Below are 25,202 nucleotides of genomic sequence, written 5' to 3'. Positions count from 1 at the left end.
GGACGTAAGAAGAAAACGATAATTTTCTTATACCGATTTTATACCGAGGGTTTGAATATTTTATATCCCTTATCAAGGTTTTACAGGCAAATAATAAAGAAAAATCAAAAATAGTTACGCAAATAATACACGTAACCTAACATTAACGTTCTCTTGTAAGGTGTAGGGGCTAGGGTATCAATACAGAATTGTACATTAGGGTGGCAATGACTGTTTGGAAAAAATTTCATGATCGAATTTCAAAAGCCGACCATGTACATTTCGTTTATTGGCCCAAAAAATCATCTGTGCCAAATTTCAGCTCGATCGCACATGATTAAGTGGTGCCTCAAAGCGCTCAAAGTTGTTATTTTTCGACTCTCGAAAATCTACCAAAGGGGGAGTACATGAAATTGAGAAAAACGAAACGTTTTTTTCGATGCCAAATGACTTAAAAATGCATAAAACGTCGAGATCTGGTGTTATCTTGGAAAAAAAAAATGGTCGAAAATCGACTTTCTGGGACTTGGCCGTAATTTTGGGTAACCGTAGGCTAAATATGAAACATTTTAATACAGATGTAATTTATTTTGGTGTTCATAAGGTATAATAAACTTGATTTTCATTAGGGTTGTTCATTTATTTTTCACTACGGTGGTTTCAAAAACCCTCCCAGCTGGTCTCGAAGTATGATGGTGGCCTAACAAGCCAGTCGTCGTAGGTTCGAGTCTCCACTCGTGAGAGATTGTTAGTGTCAGTAGGACCGTAGCGCTAGTTCCGCAATTGGACGGTTGAGAGGTTAAATCTCCCTTTACCTTTAAATATCATACAATTCATGGTTTCCGTAGTTGCCACCGCCCTTAGGGCCATCCACATTCCACGTGGACAGATTTTTGACGATTTTTACCCCCCCCCCCCCCGTAGACAAATGCTCATAGATATGTGTTTTGGATTCCTGATGAAAAATCCTGCAGATAGAGTTGTCGCACGCTATATTTTAATGCGAAAAAGAAAAGAAAGGTCTCCCACAACGAGTTCCTTCGGGGCATCCAGATTGTTTCGGTAGTGGCCAATGAAGCCTATATCAAAAATCTGTCTTTTGAAAGATTCCTGATGAAAATTCCTGAAGATAGAGGTGTCGCACGCTATATTTGATGCAAAAATGCGAATGTCTCCTACTACAGGCTGAAAAATGAAAAATAGCCTTTCCTCAATGAGTTCTTGGCCGATTCCGGATCCCAATGAATCATTCGCTTTAGAAATGGTTTTGTCATCTATGCCAATGATGCAAATAAGCATTTTTATCAGGTTACCCATCATCAAATCCATCCAAAAATTAGCAGGTCTGACATGCCTACCGGAACTCAGGAATATTTCCTACATTCGGTGACCTTGGCCACATTTTTGTCAGAAAATGTAACTTTAAAAGTTTTCCAGTTAAACCCTATCCCCGCGAAGAGAAATCAGTTTTAACATCGAAAAATGACATTCAAACCCTTATTACTCAGCAACCGCATGTGTAATTGGCACAAACTACAGTCATACCTGTTTTTGTGCGAAATTTATCTTGTGCGAATTTGTTATGCAATTATTTTTTTTGTGCGAGTTTTTTTTTGTGTGGTATATGAAAAAAGACCACTACTGGCAACATTTTCAGCCATTTACTTTTTCCGATTCTTGGAATGAATTCCAACGCATTATTCCAAAATTGAATTCCAAAAAATTACTATTTGTGCCAGTTTTACGTAGGAAAAGTCACGAATTGCTAGCCTACGAAGGAAAGCGGTTGAAAGGATTAGTATGTTTAAAAATGTTACGTTTATCAATCCGATGTTTTAAAACTATTCTCATAGGTATTCTGAATCAGAATTAACAACTTTCTAGTTATTTTCAACTGAGAATTTTTTTCATGCGGTCCCTATCCAGCATAAAAAAAGTTGTTTTTTTTTTTTTCAATAATGTTGTGGAAATATTGTTTTGTAGCTGCACGTAAAGTTTCAAATGATTTTTTATGCGATTTATTTTGTGCGGTCCCTATCCCTCGCACAAAAACAAGTTTGACTGTATATTGCATGTTGAAGATCAATCTGTTCTGCTTAGAAAGTTTACATCGTTGAAATTTCAAGTATAGTTGTTAAACTGTTATCAAAGTTTATATGTCAGGTGATGCCATATGACAATACCCGCGGGGAATAGGTTAAAGGTGTTTGAATAATTAAAATCGGATACTATTTGGCAAAGCTACAGCATTTCATACTTCATCAAAATTTTGCCTATCCTACTTACTTTGAATATCCCCTGTATCTCACAATAGATCAATGACTCTGGTCGCAGTGGGTCCATACAGGAAAAAAAAAATCCCAGAAGGTACGTTCCGGTCAAAAATTTTTATTCGAGATAACAACAGATCTTGACGTTTTATGCATTTTAAGTAGATTTTCCCAATTTCATGTATTTCATGGTAGATTTTCGAGGGTCGAAAAATCATAATTTTGAGCGCTTTGAGCCATCCCTAAATCATGCTGTTATTTGGTTTTGTATTCCGCTTGACATGTAGCTGCTGTGTATGTTGTACTTAGGTCTTCGACGTCGTAGAGTTTGTTTATCGTTAGAAAATTAGAAAGTGAATCAGCAAGTGACCGCAACTTGCGATAAAAAATACGATTTTACAAAAACTGTTCCACCCGCAAGTTCTCTTGTTTGTTTGTTACTTAACCTATTCCCGGCGAAGAGAAATCAGATCTTACCTCGAAAAATGACCATTAAACACTTAATACTCAGTAACTACATGCACAATTGACACAAACTTTATTGCATGTTGGAGATCGATCTTTTCTCTAACTGTATTAAATAGTTTCGTTGTTCAAAACTGCAAGTATAATTGTTAGGCTACAATCAAGGTTTAGAGGTCAGGTGATAACATCACTCGCCGGGAATGTGTTAATGTGTATTGGACTCGTTCAAATGTGGTCAATAATTTCTTTGAATTTTCAATTAATCTGTTTAGTTTGTATCCGAAACAGGTATGAAAAATATAAACTTTATCAAATTTCGCGTGAGAAAGGTATGAATTTCATCCCTAGTCAAATTAATGTCTTGTTCTATTATCTTTATTCATGTGTTCAACGCAACGCCGTTCATGATTCCTAGTTCAATATTGGAAAATCGCTTTCACTATTAGGTATGCATTCAAAATCAATCAATTCACGTAGGAAAAATAGAAAAAAAAACGAAGCTTCATTCGCATTCATTAGCATTAGCACATCATTCATTAGCAGAAGAACCTACGCAGCTACGAGTACAAACTGGCACAAGACAGCGCCGAGCCACCTCTCTAACTGCCGCTCCGTACGGAACCGAACGCTAGTTATTTTATTATGCACTCTAGATTCATATGTATGCAAATTCGGACCCTTGCCATAATCGTTTCACCCCGGTATGTGTTGCTTCTGCCGATTCCCCTGGATAGATGGCCCATATCTGTTGGAGCCAGCCGAGTGTTAGTATTCCCGACAGCCATTGTGTGAAGTGCTTCTCTTGAACGTTAATATTTTATACATTCATCCCTCCGCTGAATATTGAATCTCGTACATCATTGGACCGATCCTAACGATTCATACCATGCTTAGCTAACTCACAGTGCACCGTAGAGATTTAGTTCGAAATGATTTCGGCGAGCTTCAAGTCATTTTGCCAAACTACGGCTGTGTAGATGATGCAGACCAAGTGATTCCGTTCAATCAATAGCTTCGAGCTTTATCAAATTATTCCAATGATGATGTTGTAAGGATGCGAAGAAGTTTCGATTTTTTTTTGCTTCCTCTGGACGGCGAATCGCTATCACGGCGGAACGTGCTTCGCTTTTACCATAAAAACGAGTGGTTACGAGGTGCGAGCACGGCTGTTTTGCCAACAATCACTGTTTGGCAGAATTCAATTTCGTGCCTAGGCTTCAGAGCTTGGAATAAAGCTGAACGAAACGATTATCTCAGCACTTTTACTTTGATTGTTTTTGTACTGCTGCATATCGATTGGTTGTATGTGGAAATTTTTCATTATTGTAAGTCATGTGATACATGGGTTGAACTATACAGGAGCAAAGATTTCAACTTTTAATTAAATCGTGAAATAGTTGACAGTACTGGGACACACTTTTAAAATGACATGACCAAATTAAGTGTTTAACCACTCGAATCAGAACAAAAGATAACGCTTTGGATTCCCCAGTAAAACATTACTTCGTTACCGGTTACAGATTTGACTTTGTTACAATTTAGTTGAACAATGAAGACTTCATCTCCTACTTCATCTTGTTTGTTTCCATGTCTGTTCCCAAACTACATTCGATATACCTAGTGTACTCGTGTTAGAATGAAAGCATTTATGATTAAACATATGAAAACCATATTTTGAAAAATGCTACAGACAAAAATGGTCACCAAAAATTCATTTCATGTCGGATTTTTTTCGAAACTCTCACGGAATGAAGAAACTCACGTTAGCATGTTAGCACCTCCTCTCCCAGACTAAATGCCCGCACCTTAGTTTTAACATTACCCATCAAATTCTGTGCAACACTTGCGCCATATTTCTTACACTTTTATCTACTAATTTTTCAATTCCTAGTCGTTTTTGAAGACCTTCCGTCTTTTTCGGAGTATGCTTTTGATTATCGCCCAGAATTTTTCTATTGAGTGAATTCTGACGAGTTTGGAGAATTTGCCTCTTGGCATAAAAAGAACGTCATCGGTCTCATGTAATTTCTAGGGAGCAGGAATTTCTGGAGGAATTATTTTTTATATATTTGGCCGTTGATGGCGCTCGTCGTTATGTACAGCTCACTGAATTTGCCGCACCCTCAGAACGGCTACCACACCATTTTTTCTTGGAAAATATCTTGGGAAATTGGTCGACTTTCTTCTCCGAAACATTCTGGCGAAACTTGCCGATGGAAAATTCCAGGCTGCTTGGCGTCCGCTTTGATGTACGATGCATTTCGAGTGCAGCAACCATTCGCAGTACAGCTTCCTGGTGCAGAATTTGGCAACCGTATTGATCTTCTTAGCCACGTCCCGAATCAAAAGGTCCGGATTGCGCTTGAAGTAATTCCTAACCTTTCTTGCCTTCACGGGGTCGGTTTTCTTGCAATTTTTCTGCTGCCAGGTGGCCGCTGGGTCGCCTGGATCTCCTTGAACGATTATATCCCATGGTCGAATGGTCGATTCCCAACAGTTTTGCGATCCACCTACACAAGTCGTCAAAAAGTCGTTTCAGATTAGCTGACAATCGTCCGTTGAGCTCATATACAGTTTCCTTACCTTAGCAATCAGGTGAAAGCCGTGGTGGCTCGTGTTATATCAAGAAGTTGTCGCCATGTTGCTAGGCTTAGGGCTGTGTTTCGCCAGTTTCCCAGGCGTCTCATCACCCACAAGTCTCCTTCTATCTGGTCGAGCCATTGTGCATGCTGCGCCCCTCTATTTCTGGTGTCAGGGTTGTCATCCGACATCCTCACGACGTGACTGGCCGCCAGGTGTGCAATGGGGTTCTTTCCAAGCAGTGCGTGCAGCTCATGGCTTATGCGCCGTCGCCATCCTCTGTCGTCCGTCTGTACTCCACCTTAGATAGCTCGCAGCACCTTCCGTTCGAAAGCTCCAAGAGCGTTGAGGTCCTCCGTAAGAAGCGTTGTTGTCTCAATTCCGTAGAGGACTACCGGTCTTATCAGGGGTTTGTACAGCGTAAACTTCGTGCGTCGTCGCACTCATTTCTGTAAGATCTGTCGGATTGAGAAGATCTGGGCTGTGGTGGCACGGGCTCCCATGAAACCCGCTTAGTACTGGCCCACAAATCTCCTGGTTAAAAGTGATAGACGACGGATAAGGATCTGTGAGAGTATTTTGTAGAAGGCAATAATAAGCGAGATACCGCGGTAGTTGCGGCACTCCAGCTTGTCGCCTTTTTTGTAGGTGCGGCAGACGACTCCTCCTATCCAGCGCCTCTCTCCCATGATTTAAGAACTCGCTCGGCAGTCCGTCTCACCTGCGGCTTGTTGTTCCTCAGCTTCCCGATCTCACAAAGAACTTCATGATCATCGGGCGCTGGTACACGGTTACCTGCTGCTGGTGCGCCTAGGTCAGTTTCTGCTCCGTTTCTGTTTACTGTATCAGGTGTCCATAGAAGTACTCCTTCCACCTGTCAACCACCTCGCTGGCATCCGTGAAAATGTACCCATCCGCGTCGTTGCTCATGTCGGCTTGCGGCACATAGCCTCTGCGAGACTGGTTTGCCTTCTTATAGAACTTATCACTGGCACGGTACAGCTGTTTCAGCTTCTTATGTTCACGATCTTCTTGCTGGCGCTTCTTCTGTTTGAGAATCGTGGTCATGTCGTTCCGTGCTCGTTTGTAATTGGCCTTGTTCTCTCTCGTTGACCTGCCCAGGTATATCGCCCAGGTCCGGGTCTTCTCATTCACCGCTGCCTCACACTCCCCGTTATACTAGTTGTTTTTGCCAGTCGGTGCTTCCACTCCTAGTGTCGCCGTTGCGGCCTCTGCGATAGCTGTTCCAATCCTGCACTAGCCGTCCTCGAGAGGCGATGCGCCAAGCCCTTCCGTCGTGGATAGTGCATCTGTATTCCTCCGCAGCCTGGGAGTTTCGAAGCTGCGTCTTGTTGAGCCACGGCTTTCGGCGATGTCGCGCGTTGTATACGGTCGACAATTTTGAGCACAAAGATACCGCAACTAGATCCCAGCCTATATCCGCACCGCGATTAGTGCATTCTTTTGTAATGTCTGAGAAGAACCGACCGTCGATGAGAACAAGGTCAATTTGGTTTCCTGTATGTTGGTCAGCTGATTTCCATCTCCATGATGTGGTTTTGTGGATGACCTTTCGGAGAAAAAAAGTACTTCGGACTGCCAGTCCTCGGAAAGCTGCGAAGTTGACGCATCGCTAGCCGTTGTCGTTCGTCACGGTGTGCAGGCTGTGCGCCGATCACCAGCTTGTGTATGTCTCCCTTATCGCGTTCATGTCCCCGTTGACGATCTTGTTGTCTCTACGCGAGCGGCTATCGTAAAGTTTCTCCAACTGTGTGTGGAACGCTACTTTCAAGCAGAATCCGGTCGCCACCCGGGGCGTTCAGCGATCTACAGTTCCATGTACCGAGCTTTCAATGGTCGTCCTTATTTCGTCGCCTCGAACACCATGTAGATGGGAATTTTCCTGTTCGCTGCTCCTTTTGCAGCTTAATCTGTCAGTATCAAGTGGTGGGTTTTCTCCTTGACTTGAACAATTTTGTCCTAGTTAAAACAGGTAGTTCAGGGATGGATGAAGGACTTTTATTGTTTGGGAACATCTTAATCGGAACAAACTCAGTTCCATCGCTCTCCGATTTTCTTCAAAAGGACGTCATACATTGGAAATTAGAGTTCCCATTTCTTCAATTTGTTGGAGGAGATAATTGATTGAACGACTAAGTGCTGCTATACAGTTGGTGTTGTCAGCTTGGTGGTTCGATAGAGTGTTTTGTTTTATTACACTGTTGTGTAAGAAATTAAAATGTAAACACTTGATTACTTTTGTATATGCACAGGGTGCGTCACAGAGTTTTGCGGTAAATTTCAAATAGCAATTTCTCATACTTGCCGAACAAGATTCGGATATATTTCGCAGCACTGGATGGCTTATACTATCAGGTGTCAGATGTAAACAAACAGTGTTGTGTGAACGTAAAGATGTCGAAACAAAAAGTAATCGGTCAACTGTCGTCGTTATTGCGCCCCAGAGCAAGCGTAAGTGCGATAGTTCGATCAGTAAAAGTGTTGCAAAAACAGTTTTATAATGAAAGCTTGGAAAAGTACTAAACTATCATACGCACCTACCTGAAAAAAATGCAAATGCCGTTTATATACCGCTGAACGGAGCAGGGTCAAAAAAGTGGTAAAATGACTTGAAAGAATCCATCGGCTATGTATACTTAAAGATTCTGCAGGATGTTGCTGTCCCGTGGGTGAAGAAGTTTGCTACTGGCCGCCATTTCATCGTCCAACAGGGGGAGCACTTGCTGATAATGCCAAGAAAACACAAAAATGGCTTGCTGAAAATGTTTTGGAGTTCTGTGAGCAGGAAGTTTGCCCCCCTAGAGGTTCCGAAATCAATCTTATGGATTATTTTGTGTGGGATGACGTGGAACGGGAGGATACCTACAGAACGTCACACATCACACTTAGGTCGCTCAAAGCTAATACATGGAGGTGATGACATCTATGAATCGAAAGCAAGCAGTCATCGAATGAAATTCCCATATTTTACGAAATAAAAGAAACCACAAAACATTCATCGTGTATATATCTAACGGATGTGAATTTCCAAAAACATGTTGTTTACTCCAAAAATTCGTCACGCACTCTGTAGTTTTCTAGGAAAAAAAACTTTCTGATATATTTTATTTCCAACTGAAAATGTTGTCTGGTACCAAAACAAATATTTTAACGCTTTCATTATTGATTATTGGGTATCACTAAAATAATACAGAACAAAAATGTCAGATTTTTTCCACCTTCATGTGAAGAGCTATTGCAATTGTTCAATTGTTAGTATTCACTTTACAGCCAACACGAGTAGATAACATATTAGTTGGTTCATCCTGACAGAAATTAATACAGCAACATACATCTGTTTGTTTGATCAGTGCGCGCTATCGGCAGGATATAGCAATCGAAAGGGTTACCAATATAAACAAAGTATCAAACGGGCTGAAATCGAATGCAAGCTAATTTATGTTGAATTCAAACATGTGGTACAATGCTATCTGCAGGGAATATTTGCTTCAATTAACTGTGCAACCGACAAAGGCAACATATTTAAAAACAGTGCCTATGGCAACCTGATGGAATTTGATTTCGAATTAGATTGGGTGTAACGTATGCACTTGATAAATTTTATTTATACAACATTTTATTTCATTCATTGTTAGAGTAATTATAACTTTTCAGTTGATCGAGTAGAATGGAAGAGTAAACCATGTTTCAATCTGTCTCATTAAACAGTGCACTTTTTCATCCTTCATATTTTATGTATTCAATTGATGATTTAGATAAACAATTATCGATTAGATGAGTACTTAAAGCTAACAAGGCTAACCAGTTGAACCCAGCTCAGTTATAATCACTGGACTAATCGACGTCTTAGGGCAACTGGCGAAGCAAACTGTCATTTACTTTTGGACGAAAAAATCGATCCCTTAATCGCTACTTATTGGATTATGTATAACCACAATGCGGTACCAATATTATACTCTCGTACACAAATATTTGTTTATTTTCGAGCTACCACTTTTTTTCATCCAACCCGCTTCGGGAAATGAACCACTTTATTAGACCATGACTCGGCTCGATTGTCGAACGATTGCAGATAGGGATGCTAAACTTACGTACCATCGGGGAATCTACGAGACTTTCCCCTAATTCCATTAAGTTCCTGCAATCGCCTCCTCCACACGGAGAGTCTCCACTCTGGGCCGACCTGAGCCATTTGTTCGGTTTCGTTTTCATGACGCTCCACAAAACCACTTGTAGTCAGCAGCATAATTGAATGTATTTCCCTCGTATCAATTACATTCTAATTCTCGCTTGCCATTATTTATGTATGTATTCATGTTAAGGAGTATTGTGAGTATGACTGTGTGTCAAGCTGACCGTTCGGCATTGGCCCAGTCGGAGGGACGCCCAGTTGGCCCCCTGTGGTGTGGCCGGTTGGCCGAGTTGCGAAACCAAGAGGCATTGGGGATGACATAAATTTCAATTCACCACATACTGGGAATGATCTTATAGAACTTGACTCAACAGATGAGTCACAAAGCACTGCATTGGTTCTGTCTATTTTGGATTTGGTATGAATTATATTATGGCCAGCTGGGACCAATAGTGGCGGGGCAGGAGCAACCAACGAACGGAGAAAAAAATTGAACCGAGGCGGACAGGAGGTTTGGCTGAATAAATCTTTTTGTTCTTCGCCAATTTATTTTTTCTGACCCACTAGCTCAGAGGTATTTGTAGGCATCACAACGACTAACGTCCCGTTGAGAACTGGAAATGGTTATCGACTGGTGGTTGATGGTTTATTGTCACTTATGTACAGGAATGGTGAATTGACATACTCTTAGTGCCGTAATGAACTCTGGAGAAAGAACTCGAACATTAATCTGGTTACGTTGGAATATAAAAGAAATCCATAACTTTTGTTTATTTCAGAAGTTGCAGTAATGAGCTAAGCTCAATCAATTTCATTTGAAAAATACGGTAGTTGATGCTAAAGGACTAATTTCGCTTTAATTTTTTATTAGAGTGCGTGTTTCGGCTCTGTTTCATCAACTTAATTTTGGATTCATTTGAGAAATTCTGTAAGGTAAATGATCTTTGAGGAATACAATTCTTTATCGGATTTTTACTTTGAAACTTATGAATAGGTTTTGACATACAAACATACATTTTCTGTGCAAAGGCACATTTTCTCGAAACAAGTTCTTGGGGTGTGCAGCATTTCAGGTTACAAAAGCGTAACATTTTGTGTGGAATTTGAGGTGATGTCCTCTTTGCGAGACAACATCCAACCAACGGCATTATGTCAAACAAGGCAGCTTTTTTCCATAAAAAATCGGGAAATCGATACAGATTCATTGCACAATACGCACCACATCAAAATGTCAAATAAAATGTCTCATCATAAATAATCAAATAAGTTATCGTATATTGTTATTCTTCGAAAACGATTCGGAGCATATCAAATCGACGGATAATCCCTATCTAGCTGAAGTATCGTTTTTTTACTACAATTTATTGCTCTGGTACAGGTTTACTTTATTTCTTTTTGTTAGCTGCTTCGGTGGAAATGTTGGAGCAACATGTATTTAACCGTTGCTAAGCTATCGGATATGATGCATATGGTAGTATATTTACTAACCAGGCAACATGTGTGCTTCCATAAATTGTGAATGCTCGCATCTAAATCGAGCTTCATGTAATAGGATTGTTAATTTTTTAATCTATCGCAGGAAGGAAAGAAGAAGTTGAATTTCTTTCTGTTAAAGCAAATATTGTGATTTTTTTGAAAACGGACTTTTGGGTTCAAACGGAAAACGTGATTGAAATTAGGTGGATAACTACTACCGTTTGTGAGTAATGAAGAAAATCAACCCGCATAAAAAACGTCGTTGACCTTAAATAGTTCTTGATCATCTTTAACTTAGAGAAACTTGATCAACTTTAACTTAGAGCCAACTGTATTCGGGTGCATATAGTCTCGCGTGAACACAGATTATTTCTCTCGCTCTGTTTCATGTTTTCGTTAGCCACACAGCAACACAGATAGACAGCGTTTTCCAAACTTGGTAAAAGCACCGCTCCGAGCCGCTCGGTGACATCGCCAAATTATAGACACCAAGCACCACGAGCGTATTATCGTCTTATGTGACATTCGTGGCAAGCACCAGATCGGCGTAAGAGCTAAAAAAGCTACGAATGCAGTGCGATAATCTAGTGTTCGTCACCTGGAGGCACATTGAGCGTTTTTCCTTTTTCGTTTTGTTTTAATCCATGAAGAGATATTTGCTATGTGATGCTTTTCTTAATTTGTTGCGCACCAAGCTGAAGACCAAAGCACCTAGCCCGAGTGCGTGTCGGTCATGGAGCTAGAGCTATAATCAAACCCTGTTTGAGATGCTGTGCGTACTCTACCAAGTTTGATTAGGAATTTTGTAATATTTTTTTAAATATAAAGTCGTTTTTTGAATAAAGATTGATGATTATGCTTCCTGAAACGACGGAAAGTATCAATATATTTCACTGTATTTTCTGGCTGAAGGCTCAAAAATGTAAAGCAATTGAAACCTCATATTACAGGAAATATTTACCGAAACGCATGCTTTCTTTAAACGAAACAAACGAATCCAAGTAATTGCAACTGTAGCAGGTGAAAAATTTTTACGGCATGTTTTTAATACTATTACTATTAAACAGAACATTATTTTGCTGCTTCATTACATTAAATTTCATTTAATTGAATTCATGATATTTAGTTTCAAAAACAACACAAATATATAGTCACCCACTCACCTGCATACGTCGTCAGCGCTCACCCACTGCACTAGCTGTAACGTGTAATAACATAGCAAAGAGAAGCAGAGTACAAGAAGTTGGAGATGCCACGAAGCAAAAAAGTAAGCAAAATGATTCGGGGCTACACCGTGCGCTTTATGTAACTTTAAAAAAACAACAACGAAGAGATATCCGCTCTGTGGTGGTTCATTCTTCGCGTGCCGAATCATCGACCGAAGCACCCAGCTCAAGTGCGTGATACCTAGGCAAGCTCTTGCTGCTCAATTTTTGTTTAGCTTCTAGTGCGATGCGTGCTTTATCAAGTCTGGTTTTCAGGATTGCAAAAAATCGCTCCTTCGTTGCGTGTTTCCACGTTGCATCGAATGTTTTCTGCGATCGCAAAACATTCAACTTCGGCGTCAGTCGAATCACGAATCAGTCCGTGTGGATCACGAGAGCAGAGTGGCGAGCACTGTTGCCAACTGTACAGATTTATCTGGAAACGTACAGATTTTCTCGGCTCTTTCGGTACAGATTCTGTACCGTACAGGTTACAGATTTTTGTGAAAAAGTACAGATGAGTACAGATTTTTTAAATTGGTTGCAAAAGATTAAACAAAACATTGTGACAGATTCCACGACGATGCAATGAATGCGTTGTTGCAGCCCATACACTTAGAATATACTGCTCAAACTCCGGAATTTATTGTCAAGAAGGGTAACACTGAGTGGTCGGTTGAAAAAATGGCAGCTGTCGCCAAAACTGTATTAACAGTCCAAGTAGAAGTACAAAACTAATATTAACAGACTCAATGCCGCGTCGTCACAGGTTCATGAAAAATAAACAAAAATTGTTGAAGTTGTTTCTTCAAAAAATACAAAATAGAAACCATGGTCCAATGGTACAGATTTTGGTACGGATTTATTCCGAAAATAGTACAGATGAAAAAGATTTTTGCAGCTTTCAGTACAGATGAAAATGTGGTAACACTGGTGGCGAGTACAAATACATGAGGTTAAGTTCAGATGGGCAGGTTGACCGGTTCGGTGTTCGCAAGATTTTGGGGCCCCCTTGAGTGGTGGGCCTGGTGCGGACCGCACCAACCGCACCCCCCTAGCTACGCTACTGTATTCGTCACAATATTTGAATACATGAATTTTTAAATAAAACAATCGCGTGAATAGTGTAAATCAGGATGTAATTTTTGATTCGTTCATTCGTTCGTACGTTATCTATCATTAAAAATCATACAGCCAGGCTACATAATGAATTGATGAACTTTTGAGTTTTTCCAGCCATGAGAGTCTGCTAGCTACTTTTCAAAGATGACTAGAACAAGATACCTGACTCTTGAAAAATTCATCGGACATGATTGTCGCTGCGCGTGAGCAAAAGTCGAACTACTTTATACACTGTTAATATGATGTATACTTAACGTCAAAATCAACTGACGACAAGGCCAAGACATGAGTGCCGAAAGGTGAAACAATTTTTTCAGTATCCATGTGGATGACTGTACGGGTGCTGCCATCTGAAAAATGATAATAACGTGTACGAATGCTTAGTTCTCAAACATAAAACTGTCCGAAAGAATTAAGAATAATCGGCGCATCATTCAAAATTTAGCATACCATCAGAAATTCTTGATAACCGCTATGAGCACGCTCTCCAGCCAAGTTTTCCACTCTTGCCGAGGTTAATAAAGCAAACATCGGGTGCCCCGGTGAACCTGACCATATGCACAATGGTGCTGCAACCTGGCTTGCGACATATCAAACTGTAAGTGTTGGTAGAATGGGACCTGAAAATAAATATAACCCATCAATATAAACTCCCACTCTGACAGTCAATTTCACACTTTTCTTTCGTACTTTGAAGTGCAAAAAATATGGCAATAGCATTAAGGGCAAAAAATGGCAATATCATTAATCTGCATGTTATCTTAAGCGTCGAGCTGGCCAAACTGCTACACCTTTTTCATATACAATCTTGAGCAGCTCAACGATTGATGACGGACAATGCACGATAAATCGGTTTTGCTCATAGTGACAATTTCTTCAACCGTCGGAAATCGGTCGTATTCAAAATGTATGAAAAATATGGAAGTTAGGTATCTTGTTCTAGTTATCTTTGTACTTTTGTACATGATTTTCGAAATTTTTCTACAGTTGTCGTTTGTTGTTTGCACTGATAGAGCTCTCTTCCCACGAGGACCTTATTCCTCCTATCTGTGAGTGCGGCAACATGAGCCAGCCGTACATCACCACAGGTACCATCAACGGGAAAATCTACCGGGACGAGTGCCTTCAGAGACGGCGAGTACCCTTCTTGTGGTCTCACGAAGGCGAGACGCTCTGCTATGGCTGGATTTTACATTCTGCCACTACACTCGGCCGTTGTTGGACTGATGACTCACTTCTGCGGTGAGACACAGATTATCGATCCAGTGCCAAATCCAGACTACATCGCTACAACGAGTGCGGGATTTATCCCGAAGTCAACGGTCTCTATGGGGATTCCTGCTAAAAATAATTTTTGCTGATGGTTCCTCCGATATTCTTGTTACATGCGCAGCCCACAGTAACCTGCCGTGTTTTACCCGCTTGACTGTATCCGCCGGTTTGTATGCCTGGTAAACTTCATGGTCCATACGTCTGCGCCAAACACCATTTTTCTGTTTGTCGCAAAGAATTGACCGCGAATGCGGGACCTCAGTTGGTTACGCAATTCGTGGAATGCCCTGTTTGTGGCCGCTATCCACCTCCTTTTCTCACGGCTAATCTCATTGTCGTACGCTACCAATGTACACAGGTAAATATATTCTGCGACTACTTCAAATGATTTCCCATCTATCACCACTGCAACACCAGCATTCGACGGGCTACCACGCTCTCTACCAGCCATCATGTACTTCGTTTGGGCGGAGTTTATGACAAACCCAATTATCGCAGCTTCCTTCATTAGAGATACAATGGCCTCTTCCACCGCTTTACGGTTAATATCAATGATGTCAATGTTAGTCTGTAAGTTGAATCGGAATTTTTCGAGGATTTGTCGTAAAGTAAACATGCGGTCCGTGGTGGAGTGTCCTCTTCGAAAAACACATTGATATTTGGTAACAAAGGTTTTCTGCAATGACCGCAGTCGATAGAATAGGATGCGGGATAGAGTTTTGTACAGGGTATCGAGAAAGTTATGTCCCGATAGTTACGGTGACCTTTTTTGTAGATCGGGCATATGAAACCCTCTTATCAGTCCGACTACACTTTTAGCATGATCCGATGAATGGCACCTGCTGTTCGCTTCCGACTTTGAAAAGCTCGGCAAGGATGCCGTCTTAACCAGCGGCCTTGCAGTTCTGCGGCTCTTTGGCTTCTTTTGACCTCATCCATGGTTGGTGGATTCGAAGCTTGTCCATCATTCTCAATGTCAATCCTGTTGCTTTCGACGCATTATCATCCTAACCGTTCAACAGCACACTACAATGTTGTTTGCCCTCCCTGTCGTAGCACATGACAGGGGCAGACACGTTTCTGTTCCTGACTCCGTTAGTCATTTTGTAGATGCTCGTCGCATTGTGCCTGGAGAAGCAGTCCTAGACCTCCGAAAGAACACGCTCCCAATGCTGTCGTTTTTTCCCGGCGATGGAGTCTCTTTTCGGCGGGCGTGGCTAACATGTGCCATCTGGCGTGGTTCTTCTCATCCGTCGATCGCTGACACTCAACGTCAAACCACTCGTTGGGTGTGATTGTCGCAGCTGTAACTAACATGATTCATGCTATGGTGCTGATTGAAATGTGAATATGTCTCCACTATTTGTTCAGGTCCCCTCCAACCTGCTCTTTGATCCGCTCATCAGCTTTCGGCGAGTACTCTGCAGCCACCCCTCCAGTTGATAACCGCTGGATGTTCAACCATATCTTCCTCTTTGTTCTTAATTTCATGACGTTGGACAACCAGGCGCGGATTTTAGATACCACGAGATAGTGATCCGAGTCAACGCTTGGTCCTCTGAACGACTTTCCGTCTGTAACGTCTGAAAAGTGCCGACCATTGATCGATCGATGTAATAGCAGGCCACCCCATTAGGGTGCAGCCAGATGTGCTTACGAATATTCTGAAGTGCAAAATAAGTGGTATAGATAGCCATGCCTCTGGCTGCAGCGAAATTTTTAAGCCTTAGGCCTTTATCGTTTGTAGCAGAGTGGAAGCTTTTTCTACCAATTACAGGACGGAAGAAGTCTTCCTGTACGACCTGTGCATTTGCATCTCCGACGACGATATTGATGTAATGTCCTAAGCACTTACTGTACATCTTCTCAAGGAGATCATAGAACTCCTCATTCTCGTCATCGGGTTTATCATTAGTCGGTGCGTTGCGTAGACCGGAAAAAACACTGTGTTCGCACGGGGATGACTGAACTAATGTAAATAAACGTCCGCAGCCAATTCGAAGCACAGAGATCGACTCACGTTTGAGAGGCGCCATTTTTTCAGTGTGCTCATACTTCCTGGTGCGGTCTACAGAATCTACTGCTCGGAACTCACGTTCTCCAAACTCTGGCCATCGCTCCTTCTGGAGACGAATGAATCACGAGCTGTATCAGTTGCTGGGGGAACCCGATATAGTCCATACGGCTGAAATCGGAAGGCTACGGTGGGCTGGGTGTGACAAAAGGATGTCGGACGAAAGTCCAGTCAGAATGATTCTCGATAACGACCCAATAGAAATGCGACGTCTTGGCGCGCAACGTGCACGGTGGATCAACCAAGTGGAAGGAGATCTCCGCAGCCTACGCAGTCTGCAAGAGTGCTGACGAGCAGCCATGCATCGAGCACAATGGCGTCGGCTCTTAGATACAGTAAAGGCCACACAGACCTTCTTCTGATTGATATGATATACCTCCTGGATAGCTGTGACTTCCACATTCACCTTCCGCAGCTCTCTAGCCAGCATGTCTGCTCGTGCTGGTTCGAGTAGAGTCCTTACATTCCAATTTGTGTCACTGTTGGACTACTGCAGAGATAATAATGTTGTTTTTGTGCCTAAAGACTTCAATCCACCGAATTCGCCAGCATGCACTGCATCTTGCACTGTGAAAACAACTGTTCTCACACTAAAGAGCAAATCAACGCACATGCTAAAAGAGAACGATGGGCGATTTTTATCTGGTGAGCTTCCTGAAGCCACCGCGGTGAAATATGAAATCTCCCTCTTGCGAGACAATGAATTATGGTCTACTTCCTCACACGTATGGACATCACGCACAATAATTACACAGCAGAGCTATCTGCGGTGCGTTTGACAGTTTGTTTCTTGAGCTTGGTAGAAGAGGAAAAGAGATTGGGAGAAAAAAAATAGACTGCGTTGCTCGTGCCGGTCGAGATTACTCTGGTCGAATTCGTTTTCGCGGTGTAGCTACACGAGAACTACATTTTTGCCCGGTAGGCTTTTTTCACTTTCGGGACTACTCGCCAGTGGACACTGTGGTGTACTTCTGCGTTTTCTCTGTAGAGTGATTCACCCCTCTTGTTTCTATCAGATGCGGGGTGAGCTGGAAGTGTGTTTGTCTCTCTGGAAGTTGGTTGAGACACTTTGGAGTGGAGAAAGAAGCAGTGTGGTAAAAGCATTTGCTACACGCAGGCACATACTGGAAGGGAAGTGCGCGGTGAATTTTTTCTCCGTTCTTTCCACATACTGAGGAGAATGACAAGCATGCTCGCCAGAACATCACCCGACTGAGATGTTTCCGGCCTTCATAACTTTAAAAAACACCTAAGGTGTTGGAAAACAGGGGAGTCCCTGAGGGGACTGGTGTTAAGCTCCATATTTTATTTTATCTACCACCAAAACAACTTCAATAGAGTAAACATCCCATAATTGACAATTGAACTAGTTTCAAATAATTATTTTTAGATGAAAAAAATCTAGATTCAACTTTTATTTTCAGTACAATTTGCTTAAAATATTTTGGAAAGCATTTAGAATTAAATCTTTGCGTTTTTACTTACGGAGTACTGAATCCTAGACAATAATTGTAGCCAGCGAGCGCTCCGTTTTTGGGAACTTCGGAAGCTGCAAAACGCAGATTTTAAATATCGGAAGTAATCTATAAATTCTTGAGTGAAATAATCTGTGCGTGAGTTAACCTCCGTCTATGATTCTTAAATGCATATGCTGCATGCAAGAAGTAATTAAACAACGCATCTATTATTGATATGAGGTGCTCTTTCATTCAATTATCAATCATGTTTACAATGCTGAAATGCCACTGAGATAAAGCGACACCTTTTCACACACCACGCAACATACCTTCAATTCGAGTACGTATTCGAGTACGAATTGGTACAGTGATCAAGTGAGAGATTTAATAAGTCTTCTCTCTTGCCCACGCTAATGAGATACGTAAAAATTGAACATTGAATTAGCTGGAATGAAAATTCAGTCAAAAATTAATAATTTTTGTAATTGCTTTCCCTCACTAAGCCACACCACGGCGTTGAGGAGTAGCTAAGTCAATGTCTCAGAAGCACGCCTCTGTATACGAAAAAAAACCTCTGTATACAAATTTACATTGCTGTCGCGGTAGGAGTTTTCATGTTTACAGAAAACAAATTTGCCTTCCCCAGGATAAGATACCTAAGTGCATGTGTGTGTTTTAAATAATTCAAATTAGTTGTTTGGATTTTGTTGGGTATTGAGTTGAGCGCCATCTCGCAGCTTACTGTAGCACTAAAAGTTTCTTTCATTCTTAAGCGCTTTAAAATGGTCACCTGCTCCGTTCTGCGTTCTGCAACGAGCTAAGCGGCAGAAAAATCCGAAGCAGGAGCGATTAAAACAATGAATTACGATACATGGTAATGGTTACGTGCCAAACGACACGAAGATTCCGATTTATAAATATAGGTTTATTGTGCATATATGCTGCTGGGATCAGGGGACCACGTTACAATATATATACAGCGCTGGTATTGTTTCCCTTTACACGGTAGTAATGCCTCTACCGGCAGCAGACGTGCCAAATGTAGCATTTGCCAGTGTGGTAGCCAGTTGTGGGTCCTGCGAATGGTTGCTCCTTTTCCTGACGCCAGGAGTTACTGTATATGTCGTTCGTTCGTTCGTTCACTCGCTAATGCCCCGGGAAAAGCTCTAGGTCATAATCACAATAAACGGAAGTGCATGCTACTGCATAAATAGAATACAGGATATATTCTGTTGCCACCCACAGCCCACAACACCAACCTGCCGGGCCAGTTGGTGTTGTTTGCCGCCGCCCTTCACTCGCTCCAGTCGAGCAGAGTCGGATTTAAATCCTATTTTTTCCGCATGGGATTACTATTTCACACGCTTCCGGTGGTTAGGCAACATGATACCGATATTATTGTTATATTGGATCAGCATTTGAATCTTTCTGGCAGGAGATTATCCGATCCTGTGCATTCCCTACTATATTTTCTGCAAAGTGCACATGATTCTAAAATCGTTATTCAGTGTGGATTGTTCCAGAATAAATTATGTGGCACACCACCGCAGTACAGGAAGATGTGTCCCGTGTGCTTAATAGTGCCATAATTCAGAGTGGGCTTCGAGTCTTCTGAGGAGAGCTCGAGATCCCCTCATAAGTTTTAGACAGTCAAATTTATGTATTCGAGTTGGAAGCTTCCCTTGGATCGGTTTCTAATATCAAATTTAATACATTAGTCTCGTCGGGAATCTTCTCGTGGGAGTATACGCTCCTGTTAGACAATTGTTAAGCTGAAAGCGGAGACAACGTTTGCAACTTTGGCACCATTTTCAGCGCCACGCGTTAACTGCTTTCTTTCTTCCAGTATCCTGTTTGCGCATTGCACCACCATCATCATCCAAGCGCACTATTTAGATATGGTTTTCCATTACCAATATACTAAACCGACGTACATAGGGAGCGAACCCGGTAGGTACCGACCTAGGATACCTGGACAAAGTGGCAATGGCTCTATCTACGTACGCGGCGAAGGATACTCTTTTTCGCATTTCGGTGTGTGCTGACTATAGTCATTATAGCGTGTGAAAAATAAGATAACTCTACAAAGGAGACTGTATACAAACTTGCTGTTAGAGACGAGAAAAGGTAGCTATTATCAGGTCGGACAGTACGAATACGAAAATAAAAGTGAATAGCAAATCCACTTGGTGGGTAGATGATTTGATAGTCTTTCCAGGGTAATGGAATTAAATATATTTAGTTTGGGGCTGTAATGAAATTGAGATCAACATAAATCTCGAGTCTGATCGGTTTGAATCTGTTATTGATCTGTGTTGTTGAGAATTTTTAAAACAATGTTTTATGAGTTGTTATTTGAATCGGCGGTCTTCGCACACTCAAAACTTGTCCGAACTTTTAATTTTTTTTTTCTAAATGATCATAATGGTTTGCATCACTGGTAGAGTGAATCTGGTTAATTAATAATTTGCAAGAACAAAATGAAGTCCTAACGTTGCTAACAAGTTGCTAACACATATCAACTTGACCCTTTTGATAAGTAGTAATAGTTTTCTCTACCGCAGTAAAATTTGTCCCAATATTTAAATGAAGATACAAATAACTCGATCAATTCCAAAAATAAAAGAAAAACAGCTCAGCCTAATAATCCGCATTACCCAACGTTTACCAATTGCTTGATTACATCATTTCTGCCCATACTTCAAATCAGACTGGCACTCCGTAAGCAGGAATCCAAACACGCACGTGTTTTTTGCATTCATTCGCAGCCTCTTTGCTGGCAAAGTCGGCTGAATCTTGAAGATTGTTTTCTTTCTTCGCCGTCATATTTCAAAACGTACATACTCAACACACCTACTCATCCCTGCCGCTTGGTCTCGAATTTGGCGCAGCGGAGAAGTGTTCAGTGTAGTAAAATTTTATTTTACAACGCTGTTGAAGCTTGATAAGGAGCGAAAGGAATTTTTAATACAATTTGCGCAAGCTTCACTGGAAATAGTACAGAGTGAAAACGATTGCTTGGGAAAACTTTCAAGGGTGGAGAATCCAGCTTTGGGATTGCGGCTTGGAAATTGTGTTGCCCGGTGGAAGCTGCTCGCTGGTGTCAACGAGAGCGGAGTAGTAGTTGTTGTTGATTTCGTAATCAATGTGGTATTATTACTTTTTATTTTACCTTTTCAAATAAACTTTTTAGACTCTATGTTATGATATTGCACAATAAAACGAAACAAAAAGATTTTTTTCCTTTTTTATTTGATCTTATGCATGTTCCATTCTGTTTTCTGACGATGTAATATTCTGTATTTTACGAGACAAAAAAATACTACGTTATGCATCGTAAAAGTTTTGGAACAATATTCGAATAATTAGCATTAGCTCAAAAAGTCCTCGAATTATCTGACTTCTACAGCTAAATAGTCCCGACCCTGATAACAGTAATATAAAAATTTACGACACAATTTTACCACTTCAGAAATTAGCGGATCCCGAGTATTGCGGTTTTCCTCCGGGGATTAAAAAGATTTGTTATGCTTAAGTGCCAATTTAATTGAGAAAAGGATAATTGCTTATCAACAAACCGCTTTACACGACCTTCTGTTTAGCCTATAAGGCGTAGTAATATCATGATGTGGGTTAAATTTCCCCTATCTATCAAGACTTGCTTTTTACCCAAACAAGTGAAAGTCAGTAATTGAAATGAAAGCAAAATATCCAAAACTTTTAAATTTAGAACTCAAAAACTTCCTCAATTATCTACAACAGTTCTTTAAACATTTGTTTACTTTATTTTGAGCCAATTTTTATCTGTAAAGTAGCAATATCAAGAACATAAAAATTCTGGATTGTCACATTTTTGTCTTTAATCAGAAAACATGTGCCAATAATTTCACGATGAAATAGATAGCTTGATCACATTTTCTTAATTATGAATAGCATAGTTCTTTACCTACGATCAGAAGGCGTTAATAGGCAGATACGCATCGCGGGTGCCATCATTCCCACGGAGCTAATTTATCTAAAAGCTAACGAATTCGTTTCCGAAGAGCAACATGGTTTGCTTTTAGTGCCAGTTTCCCGCCAGCGCGACTTGATTTCCAAAGCTTAGTTCCATTTGTAAATTAAAAATGAAAAAACCAACGATGCAGAACAAATTAATTAAAAATTATTTCTTCGGTCATTAGTTCATTTCCCCAGGTTGTGCTTCCTTTTGAATGGAGCTGGTCTCCACCGTGGTGGGTACATCGGTGTGGCTGCGAAGAATGACACTTGAGCTGAGAGCTGGCAAAAGTTTTCTGACTTAATTTGAATACACTTTGATGATGTTATTGTGGAAAAATATCAACTTTCTGCTCCCGAGTTGGAAAACGCTAAGCCATTCCAGCGAAGCCATCGGGGACTTCTGAATCACGAGTTTTATCAGCAGCTGTATCGAAGTTGAGTGAAGGGAACGGTGAAATGGATAGTATTTGCTGGTAACGCCAGATTTGATGCGAATTCAAGATTAGATTTTTTTTCACTGAAAGTGAAACGACGGGGATATCAAACAATTTAATTCATTAATATAATTATTCGAGCAAAGTTTACTAAGTAGCCGGAGATCAAGTTGATTATTCATATGCAATAAAACGACCAACCTTAGATTAATAATAAAATTACGATTGATAGATGCTATTTCGTTAAACAGAACTATTGATATCCAGTTCAGTAGATTTATCAAACGACAGTACTGTAAACGTATACTATTTAATCTCTTTAGAACTTATTTTTAGAAACCCTTGCTAATTCGTTCCGTTGATTCCCATTCCGGTTTCGATTTCAGTGTGTTCGTCGGTGAAGATTACGAGCCTAAAAGTGCCATCCACCTACCTGCTAGATAAGAATTCCAAGAATCCGGACCCGCTGATACTGGACTGTGAGTATGAAGTTGACGAGAACGAGAAAGGATTTGTGCTGAAATGGTTCCTAGATGGACAGCCTGTGTATCAGTGGATACCGACCAAAAATCCCTTTCCCTTTGTGAGTATCTTAAACTAGCTTCGTAACTAAAGTATTGTGGATTGGAGTATATTTTTATTTAAAATATATACTAGCAGAGTTTAGACGAGAAGATGGTACCTGTATCCTTTATATTCTTCTGAGAGGCGCGCCTCTTAGTAGAAGAAATGAAGATATCTTTGAATATTTTTATGCTCATATGATTGAACTCTGTGATCGAATAACTTTTACAATATCAATTTGTCAAGTTTTGTGCTACACAATGATGTCTAGTTTTTGATTCGAACTGAGCAATTTAAGTTATGGGATAAATAAGTTAGCAATCGGTATGTTCTTTCCACGACCTAAATTATAATGAAATCGATAATTTATTTATATATTTTGACACCTAAACTAGGTACTCCACACATTTCTTTTCTGTGAGCATAAAAGTTGCATTTCAAATGCGATTTAATGAAGCGAACACGAATGTTTAGACGTTTGATACTTTATTTTGTTGTGTACTTTGATTCAAAATGCAACCGTACATTAAGATACACAATAGTACCGTACATTAAGACATATTAGATTTGTCACCGTTAAAATGTTGTAAATTTTATGGCAGCACTAATAAACGATTCAAAGTTTTATGCAGTCCTTGCGAAGTATCGACGATAAACAGCGAAGCCAAAGCACGTCCAGGAAGTTCGAGAAGTACTCAATGTAAGTCTCATTCTTACGTAATCGAGTAGATTACACTGGTCAGCTCACGTACGGCCCTAAAGCTCGAACTGGAAAAAAATGAAAGAGCTTAGCTATTCAACCATTTCAACCATTCAAACGCGAACATTTACCGTGCGCCTCCTTTCACTGTTGAGTCTGTGGAGACGCTAGGTTAACCATTCTATAGCGTTCTAGGGAACGAGTTTTAGGTTAAATTTGAATTCAGAGCTCGATAGTAATATTCTAGAGAAAAACTTTCTTATACAAAATTGTGCAATATGATAAAGCGTACATTTTACTATTAACAAAAATTAGGGTGGCCAAAAGTTTCAATGAAATCTACCATCTAACTTTCAGATGGAGTTAAATGATGTTCTACAATGTAGTATCCCTGTCAAATTTGCGCAACATTGTAGAAGATTTTTTTTCTATCTTACAAAATAACCGATTTAGGGCTATTTTACTAAATCACAACAAGAAAACTACAAGTACGGCCCTGAAGCTCAAACTGAAAAAAAAAGATAATGGCTATTTGGGCCTTTTGGTTCCCCTAGCCATTTGAAAAATGGCCTGAAAGCTCCCATCCACTCTAACCGAATAGCTGAGAAGCAATATGGCTTCTTCAACGACCATTCAACATCGACCAATTTACTTAAATTTTTAAATTATTCATTGAACACAATAGATAATGGAAACCATGTAGAAGCTCTTTACACAAACTTTAGCAGGGTATTTGATCACATAGACATACTAATGCTATACTTCAAATTGCAAAAAAATGGGCTTGAGCCAGAACTCCTGAAGTGGCTCGAATCATATCTAACTAATAGCCAGTTTAATTTAACGAACAAACTTGAATCCGATTCGAATTTCTTCTGGTGTCCCCCAAGGCTCTCATTTAGGACATATTCTTTTTTTTACGTTAACGATATTTCCTCTATTATCAAAAAACTAAAAGTGTTGATTTATGCGGGCGCTATGATGAATTATGAAATACAGATATTCTACGCTTGGTGTAAAAAAGCTGCTCTAGTAAAAAATGTAAAAAAATGCAACTTAATATCATTCTGCGGAAAAAGAACAACACCAAACATTACAATATCATTAGGAAATCAAACTGTTCCAAATGGTGAAAGAGTTAGGGACTTAGGAATTGTCTTAGACTCCAAACTAACCGTCATTGACCATTGCAACACAATATTCCACAAAGTTATTAACATGCCAGGCTTTTTGAAGTACTCTTGTTACAACTTTCAGGATCCGAATACCATCAAAACGTTATAAAGTAATCGCTCCATTATTCATCTCAACAGCTAGCTGCACCTATATTCATCTTATTTCTCTCATTTGTCCAATTTACCGTAAAATTTCTAAAAAAAATTTAAAAGTAAACCAGTTTGCTCCTCGATTTCTTCAAGTGGTTAATAGCTCTACGTTGAAAATATGGTAAAA

The 25,202-nt window shown here is 40.4% G+C and overlaps 1 protein-coding gene across 7 annotated transcripts in view; it reads left to right on the top strand.

Annotated features, from left to right (window-relative positions):
• Positions 1-25,202, top strand: part of LOC129720935 (uncharacterized) — a 233,423-nt gene that overhangs the window by 120,624 nt on the left and 87,597 nt on the right. For all 7 annotated transcript variants that reach the window (XM_055672864.1, XM_055672865.1, XM_055672866.1 and 4 more), the window contains exon 2: positions 22,873-23,069. In XM_055672864.1, coding sequence (XP_055528839.1) covers positions 22,873-23,069 — 197 coding nt within the window. The remainder of the gene's footprint in view (positions 1-22,872; positions 23,070-25,202) is intronic.

Source organism: Wyeomyia smithii, chromosome 2 (assembly GCF_029784165.1).
Source record: "Wyeomyia smithii strain HCP4-BCI-WySm-NY-G18 chromosome 2, ASM2978416v1, whole genome shotgun sequence".
Taxonomy (NCBI): Eukaryota; Metazoa; Arthropoda; class Insecta; order Diptera; family Culicidae; genus Wyeomyia; species Wyeomyia smithii.
Note: the sequence above shows the minus strand (reverse complement) of the source record. Positions and strands in the feature narration are given on the sequence as shown.